This window comes from Carex rostrata, chromosome 28 (assembly GCF_964058835.1).
Source record: "Carex rostrata chromosome 28, lpCarRost1.2, whole genome shotgun sequence".
Taxonomy (NCBI): Eukaryota; Viridiplantae; Streptophyta; class Magnoliopsida; order Poales; family Cyperaceae; genus Carex; species Carex rostrata.
The window spans coordinates 4,624,621-4,638,295 of record NC_135945.1 but is presented as its reverse complement, the minus strand read 5'-3'; the positions used below and the strand labels follow the sequence as shown (position 1 = coordinate 4,638,295).

Below are 13,675 nucleotides of genomic sequence, written 5' to 3'. Positions count from 1 at the left end.
TTTTATGGGATGCTCCTACGTACGTATGATAAGTTTCATATTCGAGTTAAAACAAATAAATATTAATTAAGGTCGACCAATCGACCATTGATACAAATTTCGAATTAAAAAATCTGCAAATTATTATTATATCACAATTCCATGCCCGCATAATAATATGGAAGCAGCTAACAGTCCCCCAACTCCAGTCCCCCAAAAATCCCCGGACTAATTCTGTAAACATCAATACCAAATCCTGTAAACATCAATACTAAATCCTGTAAACTAATTCAACAAATCCTGTCAACATAAAACTTTCAATTATGTGTGGTCCCCAATAACTTCCACTTTAACTTCAACTTTAACCACCACTTTAACCACTTTAACTACTTTGACTGGGACCACTTCTAGACCTTTGACTAGAACCACATATAGGAGATCTCTAACAACTTTTCAAAACTAAACTAACTATGACTACATTAAAACTTTGTAAAAAGAAATATGTAAAAAATATTCGAGTTTTTTTTTTCAAATTTTTTTTTTCAAAACTTTATTTTCGAAATTTTTATTTTCCAAAATATATTTTCGAAATTTTTATTCATAATTTTTTTTCAAATTTTTTTTTCAAATTTTTTTTTTCAACTAATTCTGTAAACATCAATACTAAATCCTATAAACATCAATACTAAATCCTGTAAACTAATTCAACAAATTCTGTCAACATAAAACTTTTAATTCTGTAAACATCAATACTGTAAACATCAATACTAAATTCTGTAAACTAGTTCAACTAATTCTGTAAACATCAATACTGTAAACATCAATACTAAATCATGTAAACTAATTCAACTAATTCTGTAAACATCAATACTAAATCCTGTAAACATCAATACTAAATCCTGTAAACTAATTCAACAAATCCTGTCAACATAAAACTTTTAATTCTGTGTGGTCCCCAATAACTTCCACTTTAACTACCACTTTAACCACCACTTTAACCACTTTAACTGCTTTAACTAAGACCACTTGTAGACCTTTAACCAGGACCACATTTAGAAGATATCTAACAGCTTTTCAAAACTAAAAACTAATCATGACTACTTTAAAATTTTGTAAACATAAATATGTAAAAAAAATTCAAGTTTTTTTTTCAAATTTTTTTTTCAAATATCCTTCTAGATGCTACTTTCAATTATTTTAAATTCTGTAAACCTTATCACATAACTCTATGGATAGTTTCGTTGAATCCTGTAAACCGGTAAACAAAAAAATTCAAATTTTAATTTTTTTCAAAATTTTATTTTATTTTTCAAATTTTATTTTTTAAAAATGTAAAAAAAATTCGAATTTTTTTTCCAATTTTTATTTTTCAAATTTCCTTCTAAATACTACTTTTAATTATTTTGAATTATGTAAACCTTATCACAGAACTCTGTAAATAGTTTCATTTAATCCTGTAAACCGGTAAACAAAAAATTCAAATTTTATTTTTTAAAAATGTAAAAAAAAAATTCGAATTTTTTTTTTCAAAATTTTTTTTCCAATTTTTTTTTCAAATCTCCAACTAGATACTACTTTTAATTATTTTGAATTCTGTAAACATGATCACATAACTCTGTAGACAATTTCGTTGAATACTGTAAACCGCTAAAAAAATTCAAATTTTAATTTTTTTCCATTTTTTTTTAAATTTGCATATAGATACTACTTTTAATTGTTTTGAATTATGTACATCTTATCATATCACTCTATAGAAAGTGTTGTTGAATACTGGAAACATAACAACTAATCTCAAAACACACATGCTATTAGATCTACCAATGAGACATCATTCTTATCACTAAACAAAATAAATTACCAATAAATAACATAAATGTTTTCCACCAAACATAACATTTCATACAAATCAAAGCAGACATGAAGAAGTATAACATAACACTACTTATAAAACATAAATGTTTTCAAATTTTCTCCCTCTTTGATTCTAAGATGGAGTGACCGATGAAGGTGATACACTTCCGCCCCTCTGGCATCAACACCATCACCTCCAGATAGCCATCAAGAAATTATGTAAACATAATACACGAATTCTATAAACCTAAGATAATATCAAGTTTTTAAAACCCGAAATAACAGGTCATGGTGTTATGTAAAGTGATATTCAAAATTGAAGAGAAAGATGATTACCAGTACTTAGAAAAAGAAAAATATTTTCACAAAATAGACTTGATAAAAATAATACCTGCATCACAAGCATCGGTTTAAAGAGTAAAAGGATTAGTAAAGTCCAGTGGCGCCAAAACAGGTGCCGAGTTTTTTGAAAGCATTCTCCGCTGCCTCGTTCCATGTTCATCCATTCTTCTTCAATAGGTCAGTAGAGTGATTCCTATATAAAAGCCTTAAATTTAACAAATGAGTCTATCAAGCATCATAAAAAAAAGGAACAAACAAAACAACCCAAAAAAATAAAAAAAAGTTGATACATATAGGAAAGTTTAGCTACAGCTTCAATAGTTAATAAGTATCCAATTAACTATGATTAACATAAGTTTAGCTACGACTTCAAATAAGTAGTGGTACTATATCAGCTGGTAGAACTGACATGAACGTTATCTAACCAAATCTATTATGAGTTGCATAATGCAAATCCACTTCCTAGAACAAGCAAAAAGAAAGACAGAAACCCAAAAAAAAAAATGGAGCAAAATAAAACCAAATGCAAAAATCTATTAGATTGTACTGTACCTGATTGGAAACCAAATTAAATAGAATAATAGGCACCGCCTCCTGGTACGCCATAACCATTACCAATTTTAACATTACCTAATGACTATTAATTTAGCTACATTTAGGATATAATAGGTTTATACCTGATTTGGTACTGGTACCAGTGTTATTGGTTTCACGTGGAAAGAACATGCACCTTGTTGTCATCAGTTTATCCATGACATCGCTAATTATTAGCTGCTTCATATGCTTTTTGTTTTGACAAAAGACAAAGATCCATTTAATTCTAGAAATACATGATACCACTTCAAAAAGAAAACAAGCATGCATGATTCAACGATTCATGTCACCAACTTTCCACATTGTACCAACCTTTAACATCTAAAGCCTAAACAATTGGATCGAATTTAGCAAATACTAACCCAACAACATATCTAGCCCAAATCCAACCCACTACTGACAAACCTAACTACTCGGACAGAGCCGAATTGTTGCTCTTTTGGTACTTCCCAATCTCTAGCCTTCTTCACGCTACCGGTCGCCAGAGCCGAATTGCGCGCCACCTTGGTGGCAAGATGCTGTTATCAGAAACTGGTAGGAGGAAAGACAGGTTGCAATAGATGCAGAATTTCATACCATCCAATAAAAAGTGTACTTATAGATCAAGTTCTGTACCAGTTTTTGTAATTTTAGAATCTGAACTTTGAAATGCCATTATAAATTGTAGAAAAATCATAAAAATGCAAAACTTGTTCCTATGCACTCATGAAAATGTCCATTATCTGTCTATAGGAGGAACTGGTTTGAGTCTAGCTATTTTGGTATGAAAACATGGTCTGGTTTGGGTATTTCTTGTACCAGTAGGTACATCACTTGGCCTGTTCATTCTTGCTGCCTAATGCAGTGACTTGACTGTATCTAGCTGATTTGAGTATGGTTCAAACAACATGATTGATTTGAAGATACACAAAAATAAAAAATTGTTGTGAATTTCAAATATCATACCCTGAATTCAAGAAAATTGATGTGAAATTCAAGCTAACTGGTTACATTGAGCTAATTTTGTATATATCCACTACTTTTAAGTGTAAAGTCAGCTAGTTTGAACAAATTGAGATCAAGCTTAAACCAGTTGACTAGTACATGATGGCAGTAACCAAAACATGTCCAAACTGGGAGGCATTTCAACAAAGTCAGCCAGTTCCAACAGAGGCATTTCAACAAACACCTAAGCCGCAACACCAATCGGCAATCTGCTTGACAAGGGAATTGAACATAATGGTATTAGCACCTCACAAACCTTTTGCTTCAGCAATGTTAACTAATATGCTATCATCTTGAATTTATCAGATTTAATTACATGAAAGCTTCACAAGCAAGGTTGATTAGAACACTAATAGTCACATTGAACTTGATGGCACTGAATTTTGAAAAAAGATTAAATAAACCTTACGAGATTGTCAGATCAACAAATCCATAGACAGATTACTCGAGCTTCGTCATGGATTGAATGGTTCGCATCCCTCCATTCTCGACATCAAACGGAGAGACGGAGACTTCTCCAATGGAAAGGCGGATACGCACCCTCTGTGCCGGTGCCTCCAGTGGGAAGGCGGTGGCGGCGCGAGCCAGGAGAGGGGTTCATTGTTGTAGAGGATAATTTTTTTCCAAAATATTCTGAACTTCTGAGTTAATTGTTCGAGATTTGATCAAACGGATCGCGATTTCAATGCTTGATGGCTTCTTCAGCAAAGGCATTGGTAGTTTTAGGAGCACTAAATGGTAAGTGCCCTGCATATACCAGATCCTAAACGCTTTCGCATCCCTCTCTCCGTGCGGTGGCGTCGCTTCCGTTGCGGAGGGGAGGAGATTGGAGAGCCGACGTCGTCAGAGGGAAGGTTGTCGGAGAGGAGGTCAGGTCGGATCTCGGTGATCGAGAAATTTGAAGAGAGGGAAAGAGAACACGGAGAGAGATTTGGCACAGAGGAGAAGAGGGGAAGTTAATTTTGGAGAAAGCAAGTGATTTTATTTTTCTGTTGAACTGGATAAGATAAATGGATTACCGTTAGAAAAGCAGTTAAAACAACATAAAAATTAGTAGGCGGGGATTATCCGGGGATTCAATGCCGGGGGACGTTACCTTTTCTCTAATAATATATATGAAACCATATGTTTTAAAGATAGAAAAGAGCCAATTTAAAGCATGAATTACATTCGATTTCTTCTGTGAATCCATAAATCAAGACCACGCCTTATTACGAAAATACAAAGGCTTTTTAAATTTCTAAGTAGTAGAACGTGCTTGTTGAAAATTTGAGTGGTGTTTGCATAAAGGTTTTGAGGTCCAATAAGGGTAATGAATTTGCATCAAATGAGTTTTTTGTTAAAATTTCTCTAAAGAGAATCGAATGCTATTAATCTTTAGAATTATAACCTTCTCACAACATATAAGCTGCTAATTTTTTTTTTCCTAAAGTGAGTTCCCTAACAATTGTAGCGGCACCATCCGCTAAATTTTTTACCTTTTTTGATGCATTGACCTCCCTGAACCTACAATTTTAAATTGAGAATTCCTAATCCTGAACTTTTCAAGGAATCCTTCATCAGTGGTTGTGAATGACTGATCATTTCATCCTTTCGACCTTGATTCCGTAGGATCAAGTCATAAAGATTGATAAATAGAACCACCTTATTTAGTAATTCGCAGGGAATTAGAAGAACGAAGGTGCAGAATGACTGAAGATCGAATTTTATTCCTCTTCAATTCCTTGCTCTATTCTCCATCCAAATAAGATGTTAAATTAACAAATGACATTATTTTTATCAACTCTAAATGGAGGGCAAAATTTCACATTGAAATTCTTCTAATACCTTGTTTCTATAATAGGAGAGGTAAATTAAGGACGGAAGGGGAGGGAAAAAAAGTATAGAAACAAATTTTGTTTGAGAGGGTAAGATCAGTGGAGATTATTTTTTATCCATTCCCGTTTAAAAGAAAAAAAAAACAACTATATCCCCCACAAAAAAGAAAGTGACATTCACATGCTATATTTCCTATTAATAAATATAATTTTACTAAATTATTAGTTATAAAATATATTTTTTGATTACAAAACGTATAGTCAATATATGCGTAGCATGACCTCAATCAGTTTTGTGCATCTTCTGCCATGATTAATTAATATAGCTAGCAGCTTAGCACAACTATGACATTTTGGAGAGAGTTTTTGAGATTTGGAACTGATAGAATCATATGACTCAGATTTTGTATCATAGTTGTGCTATTATTGCAAGAATGACTAAATGCATGAAACACATGCTTGCATGTGCCTTAGATTCAGCACGTGTTCTAGATCTACCTTAGATTTAGCACGTGTTCATACAATTTCAATTATTCTGGTCCCCACATGCACCTTATCAATTCGTCCGTTAGAATTCAAACTCAAAATAATTACTGTATTCTAATAAAAATTCTAAATTAGTGGGGTAATGCATGTGCATCAAATATTTTTTATTCTTGGTAATTTTATAGTTGTATGTTCTAATCCATCCATGCTGCTTGTACACATTTGTTATTTTTGCTTTTTGTTATAACAAAATCACCTAAATTAAAATTTTCTGCATACGGGCTTAAAAATATAATTGAAATAATTATGCTAGATGTTGGGGTTAGCTCGATAATGACCCTACCGAGCAGTTGCTTATGACTGTTTTGGTTTAAAATAAATTAAGCTATTTCTTTGTTTTTAACTTTTTATCGAACATTTTTTTGGTATCAATTCAGATCTTTGAACGTGAATGAGAGTAAATTTAGATCTAGGACGAGGCTGTTGATTTGGTCCCTCAAGAAGAAGGCATTAAATGCATTGAGTCGGTTTCACGCACTATCTCAAGAGGAAAGGGAAGAAAATGCTCGACCATAGAACCTCGAATGATTCTGGTAAAGTGAAAAAAAATTGCAGTTGTACTTGATGTCTAACTTGAAGTTTGATTTCATATTTTACATTAGTTATGTTACATTTCTAAAATTTTGAACTAAACAATGCAGATTAATAATGTTTAAAAGTTAAATTGACAATTTTACCCTCTTTCTAAACTCAATCATTTTATTACTGTTGTTGAGATTTTAAAAGTGAACGGTGAAAATTTATAGTAAGTAGCTCTCCTCCTTGTAAGAACCTTTCTTTCAAGTAGTTTTTATCAGTCCAAATAAGAGAGACTCATAGTTTTTGGGAGGCAAGACTGAAAACTCTCGTTCCGTTACCTCAAGAAGAAAGAGCTGAGGAAATGGCAACAATATGGTGAAACTTCACTACTACAGAAATGGTCATTGTACACTGCACATTCTACACGGATTTGATAATTTTACCTAAAAACCGTGGAGAAATTCTAATTTTTTGGAAGCCCGAAATATGTGTGGGATCTCTACACGGATGTTTACTAAAGAATCAGTGTAGAAAGCCGTGACAGAGCTACACGGACGTTTATTAGGAAATGTACACGAATTATTATTTAAATAACAGTGTAGAAAGCCTTGAGAGAGCTACATGGATATTTAATTAAAGAACCGTGAAGAAAAGTCGGCATTGTACACGGATGTTTGTTTAAATTAAAGTGTAGAAAGCTTCTGAGAGCTACACGGCCGTTTCATAAAAAGCCGTGTAGAAATGTGTCAATTATACACAATCTTTTGTTTAATTAATAGTATGGAAAACTTTTAGAGAGCTACACGGACGTTTAATAAAAAAAAACCGTGTAGAAAGGTTATTTTAGGGTTTTGGTTATTAAAGGGGGCGCCTTTTCCATCACCAAGTTGGTTATATAAAAGACCTTCTCCTTCCAGCGCCGACTTGATCAATTATCTCTCTCTCTGTAATCTGATCATTTCTGAGGCGGATGAAGATCATGTTGTAATAAAGAAAGAGCTAATCGAATAAAGAGTTGGATGAAGATTTTCAAAAAAAAAGAAGAGGTGAGATGAAGGACCTTCAGAGCCAGACGAAGAGCCGGATGAAGAGTCGAATGAAGAGTCGGACGACTCTTCATCCGACTCTGAAGGTTCTTCATCCATCTCTTCCCTTTTTTTTTAAGGTCCTTCATCTAACTTTTTATTTTCAGCTAGCTCTTTATTTATTACAACATGTATCTTCATCCTCCAAAAGAAAAGAACCCTACTGGATAATTAACTACATCGGTATGTCATTAAAAGAAATTTACTTATGCATAATTTCAGCCACTACATCCCCACAATTATAATTGATTATTTTTCCATGAACATCAGCAGCGAAGAGAGAACGAAATGAATACAAAAGCGAATAAAAACAAAGAAGTTTTCTAAATAAGAAATGCGCATTTCTAAAATTAAAATAACAATTGTCATGTAGAATTAGAAATTAGAAAGCAATCATTATTGGAAAATGGAGATGCTCTCTATCTTTTTTTTCACGAGTCTTTGTTCAATTCACAAAAGCTGGAAGTATACGCTTACGTGGCGTATCTTTACTCAGTCGATACGATCGCCGATACTCCGTTGAAACTGCTGGATACGTCTGGGTACGGTCGGATCCACCGTGAACCGCGGTCCGTACCCATGAGCCGCACCCGCACCTATGAACCGCGATGAACCATCGCAATTTTTCATCCCTCAACGTGATTCAAAGTATTTTCTTTTGTTTAATACGGATATTCTTTTTTGGTTTCATACGAGTCTTCTTGTTTGGCAAGTATGAAAGGATCATCCTCAGATCCCCGTTTTGAGAAATCAACAATCGTAAACCCACTGCCATCAACTTCGACACCGCTCCTGATATCGACCCATCTGTGTGAAAGCACATTTGATGGTAAAGGGGCGATGGAAAAAATATTTTTTGTAGTAGTGTATTAACTGTGTATGTTAGTGCTATATATACACGGTTCGGTAACCGTGTACAATGTACACTCCTCTACATATACGACGCTTGCTGACACAGTTGCGTTTTCTATACTAGTATTCCCATCTTGGGCGGAAATAATGTGATCATGAAGTATAATTTTATAGCAAAAAAAACCCAAAAAAATAGGACTGTATGATCTCTCCTTCAGGTTATGTCAAATTCTAATAGTTGATGTCATTACCGAATTCCTATTCTCCATCTTTGGACCAAATATCACTCTACAACAATTCCTTCTTTAAAGTCTACAGTCTACACAGACAAATTAAAAACATTTATGAAGCACTGATAATAAATAATATGTCGAACAATCAACTTTTCTTTAGGGTGGTTAAATTAATCACAAATAAAATAAAATAATCATTGCTGCATTTATTAATTCGAGATACACATATATTCAACGGGCACAGACAAAAAGATCAATAAGCAACATGATTTTGGGTGCATTCATGTCTATTGCTGTGAGTAATAGTTTATGTTTGTATAGTAGCTTTTAAGAGAAAAGGGGAGAGAGGGAGGGGTGGTGGTGAAAAAAAAATATTAAGTTCTTGTATTGAACCTTGGGAGAGTGAGGAAAAGAAGGGATGCTGTGTTGTGAATTTTTTCTTTACTTGATTGGCGCGCTTACAATTATCATATTTTTTTTTTTTTTTATAATTTTGGTCATTAATTAATGCATTATTAAATATGTGTATCGTCTTTTTATATTCGATATATATTTCTTTAATCGTCTGCGGTGCGTAGCATGGCATTTTGTTAGTGGATTTAAAAATGATTGGAAAAATCAAATGGGATTTGAAAGGTTTTTTTTAGCAAAAAATGTGTGTGACGATCGAATTGCCATAGCTAAATTTCACCCACAATCATTTTTAGAAAGAAATGAGGACCAAATTAAGTCTCATATCGCACCTAGCTAGCAACAAGGAGTAGTAATTATATATTAATTTAGTTAATTAAGTCTATTTGTTAAATAAGTTATTGCGATATTGAAGGCATGAGGAACCGATAAATAACATAATTGATCCTATATACGAGCAAAAGAACTTAATTAATTTCTTGCATAAACCAAACTCCAGTTACACCCGGACTCAATTTTATTTTATTGACCTGCTTAACTTATTGGGCAAAGGATCCATAACATGCATACGAAACAAAGATAAAAAAAAATAATAAAAAGGAAACCAAGATAAGAATTGAAGAATTCCTTACTTGGAATCCGTACTAGAAATTACAAAGATGCAAAGATAATACCCATCCAATCTAACACAACTGGAAAGTGAAAACGATCGATATATCTCGATCTTATTAGGGAGTTCGGCTTATTTTCACATTGCTCACACAATGTTCACATCACCACCTGAGCTGTCCGTTGTCGTTTTAACCTAAAGATTTAATAAGAAATAGTGTATCAGTTACATTATGGTTTCGATTTATATATAAAGTGCTTAATAATATTCAATTATAAAGCAATATGTTTTAATAAAACACTATTGATAAAAATTAATTCAAGCAATCATCTCACGATCATTAATTTAATTGCCGTAAAAAAAATTAATGGTGAGGTTCTTTCACCAACAGTAATAATTTTACACACCTTGATGTAAACTCCAAGTGCATCAAGATATTCTCCGGGACGTCCATGGAAGCCAATAATTTGACCACCATTTGCTGAAAGTTCAAAGGGAACTCCGTTTTCGTCTCCATATGGTCCATAACTTCCCAAGTTTGTTTCAAATTTAAGTGATTTCACAACAACCCATTTATTGAAATTGAATTCCCCGTAGTGGCCTTTTACGGAGGTGATGTACTCAGAATCCCGAAGAGTGAACTACAAAACCAATATCATAAGACAAATATCATAAACTACCCTTTTTTTAGGCTTAGTTTAATCTAAGTTCAAACTTGCCGATGAAATTATTTCATTCCGGAATAAGTTTAGGAATTCCATTTAAAATCAACTTCTATATTTTTTCCTGCCACATTATTCTATTTCTCATCACATAGAAATCGTATTGGTATAATTATCAATACAAGTTCAAATGGTTCTCGTAATTGTAGGATGACATGTTATGCTTTTTTACATCATAATTAATAAAAGATCAATGTGTCATTTTGCTTTACAAATAAATTATAAGACGTTTCCACTTGTCACTCACAAAATTGAAATCTATTACTATTAGTATATAAATGCAAAGAGTTGGTACCTCTGTCAATTGTCCTCCTGACCGGCCCCACTGCTCGGTACTTTCCTCACGGCCATTGCGTAGAAAACGTACAGTAAGAGCATCAATAGCACCACCATGGCGAATGCTGATCTTAACAATGCGAGTTATACCATCGACATTCATGTCTTTCACTGTCCCTCCAGTGCCGCCGCATGGCCCGATCTTGTTTATGAGAACTTGAGTCGACACCTTCAATAAATGAACACAGTCCAGTCAACATCATTATCATATGAAGAGGTACTTGATTATCAAATTTTACATTATTTATTTATTTTTATTATTTTCTTATACAGATAGAAAATTAATTGTTCTAGAGATTTCGAACTATATATATTTTTTATATCTAAAAGTAAAAGAATATTGGAAAATTTCACAATATTAATTTTACAAACCTGGACGTAAACTCCAAGTGCATCAAGAACTCCATGAGAGCGTCCATGGAATCCAATAATTTGACCAAAAATTGCTGGAAGTTCAAAAGGAACTCCCTCTTCGGTTCCATATGGTCCAAAACTTCCCAAGTTTGTCTCAAATTTAAGTGATCTCACAACAACCGGCCAATTTTTGTAGCTACCAATGTGGCCTTTTACAGAGGTAATATACTCCGAAGGCTTAAGATTAAACTACAAGACCAATAACATATAACAAATTAATCAAAGTAAAAAATAATAGTGATAAAATTAAGTCACTTGGACAAAATTCATTTCAATCCACCATATGTTTATCTATTCGATATGAAATGAAAGTACCTTCTATATTCTTCCTGTCAATTAATTTGCAAACAAAGGTTCCTATCACTGCATTATTATGTTTTTTCTTCAGCTTGAAATCGAATTGGAAAAATTTCAATTAGTCGTGGTAAAAGTGGGTTAGCATGTTCTGCCTTTCACTTCACTTCTTATGTTATTATCTTGTAATTAATGGATCATTGTTGAATAGTTTTTTTACCAAGAAATAAAATTCCCACTACTTTCCACACACAAAGTCGAAATCTATCAGAATAGAATGCAAAAAGGTTGTACCTCTGTCAATTTTCCATCTTGTCCGCCCCACAGATCAGTACTCTCCTCAACGCCATTACGTAGAAAACTTATAGTAAGAGCATCAATAGCACCAGAATGGCGAACGCTGATCTTAACAATGCGAGTGACGCCATTGATATTCATATCTTTCGCATCCCCACCTTTCCCGCCACATGGCCCGAGCTTCTTGGTGATAATTTGAGTCAATGCCTTCAATAAATCAACACACGTACAGTACACAAAATTAATATGAGAAGATGATTAATAAATTTAAGGAATTTCTCGATAAATATTTTCCTTAGAAAACCAACATTTTGACCTCTTTATATAAGAAAAGTTAGCGTCTACCATTTGTAGTAAAATTGTAGCACACTAGTGAGGATTGACTTGTGGCTGCTTTTGTTTGTTGCTTTGGTGTGTAGGCTAGAGGTTCTTGGATGAGTATATTTATATTAGAGATGTTCCAACTTTTCAGAATTCTACATTTGAAACTTACAATTTAAAACATGGGCAAATGTTAAGTACTGCATATGAGTACGCATGCATACGCGCGCGTTTTTCATGAGGATGGAGCTAGTGAGATATGGACGAATTTTAACATATGAAAATTTTAATGAGGAACTTGTAATCGTGATACATATTGAAATAAATCAATAAAATGATGCTTTTTTCTATGTAAAGATATGGATTATATATACAACAGATCTAATTAATTAATAAGATTAATTATTTAAATTTTTTTAAATGATTATTTCAAAGATAATTTTCTTGAAACTGATTTGCATTCGTGATCATAAATATTAAATCCGTCCTTCACGTTAAGCTCGAATGTTAAGCTACCGCTGCTCGATCTGTAGTAGAATTTAAACTCATGGTGCAACTTCACATTAATATGGATTGTTTATACTCCTGTAAATGTACGAATATTATAACCAATTTTCATCTTCGTATAATCGCATTTTTGTGGATTATTCTATACATATATAACGATTTAGATACAATATTGATAATTATTTATCCACTATGTTTGAAAATTTTACCTTAAAATTTGATTTATACTATTTATAGAATACAATGAAAAATTTAAATAACTAAATTCGAAGTGAGTTTAAATAAAGAACCGATTATCAATGTGCTCCAACATTCATACACTGTTCTTTATTAAAAAAAACGTGTACGGATCTTGGTGTACATTTATACATAATTAAGCAAGCACTGCTTTATACATTGAAGCTGTTATACATAGTTTTTTTTTTTTTTTTGAAAGTCAGTTAGCAAGCGCTTACCGACTATTCCATTAAAGAAATAAAAAGTGTTGTACATAAATATTTACACCACCGGACTCAGCAAATGTAATTTACAACGTTTACAGAGTGAACAAAACACTAAGGAAAATGGAAAACAGTGAAGCATGGTTGAATCCCGTCATTCGGTCAAATGACCAGCAGCCACTGTTGTATTTGTTGCTGGGTCTCTGCCGCCAGACGAATGGCGCTCTTCTCGTCGCCCTGAAATGTTCGTCTGTTTCTCTCCCTCCACAATGCCCACACACCTGCCGCCCACGTCGCATCCCACGAAACGCATGCTTCTTTATCCCCTGGGCGCCTATTTGCTATCCAGAAATCAATCATCGTGGAGATATGTCCAGCGGTACCGAGAATGGCTGCTACACTGCACAAGCGCTGCCATAATGCCTCGGCATATGGGCACAGTAAAAATATGTGATCTCTTGTCTCCTGATTGGCATTCCCACACAGTTTGCATCCATATGCGACATGGCATCCCCTTCCAA

At 33.4% G+C, this 13,675-nt stretch overlaps 1 protein-coding gene across 1 annotated transcript; it reads right to left on the bottom strand.

The window, feature by feature from the left end:
• Positions 1 to 9,970: 9,970 nt before the first annotated feature.
• Positions 9,971 to 13,514, bottom strand: LOC144545631 (agglutinin-like). Its single transcript, XM_078294193.1, has 7 exons — positions 13,326 to 13,514; positions 11,871 to 12,093; positions 11,645 to 11,658; positions 11,254 to 11,484; positions 10,841 to 11,050; positions 10,231 to 10,464; positions 9,971 to 10,018 (listed from the first exon to the last, which is right to left on the bottom strand). Exons 1-7 carry the CDS (start codon positions 13,512 to 13,514, stop codon positions 9,971 to 9,973), a joined length of 1,149 nt encoding a protein of 382 aa, XP_078150319.1.
• Between the last annotated feature and the right edge of the window lie 161 nt (positions 13,515 to 13,675).

Excerpts from the sequence above, each read along its gene's own strand:
- LOC144545631 (XM_078294193.1), bottom strand. The coding sequence starts at position 13,514 with ATGATTGATTTCTGGATAGCAAATAGGCGCCCAGGGGATAAAGAAGCA. Across the intron at positions 10,465-10,840 it reads CAGGAGGACAATTGACAGAG|TTCACTCTTCGGGATTCTGA; the intron begins GTACCAACTCTT and ends TTGGTTTTGTAG. Across the intron at positions 10,019-10,230 it reads CACTTGGAGTTTACATCAAG|GTTAAAACGACAACGGACAG; the intron begins GTGTGTAAAATT and ends TTAAATCTTTAG.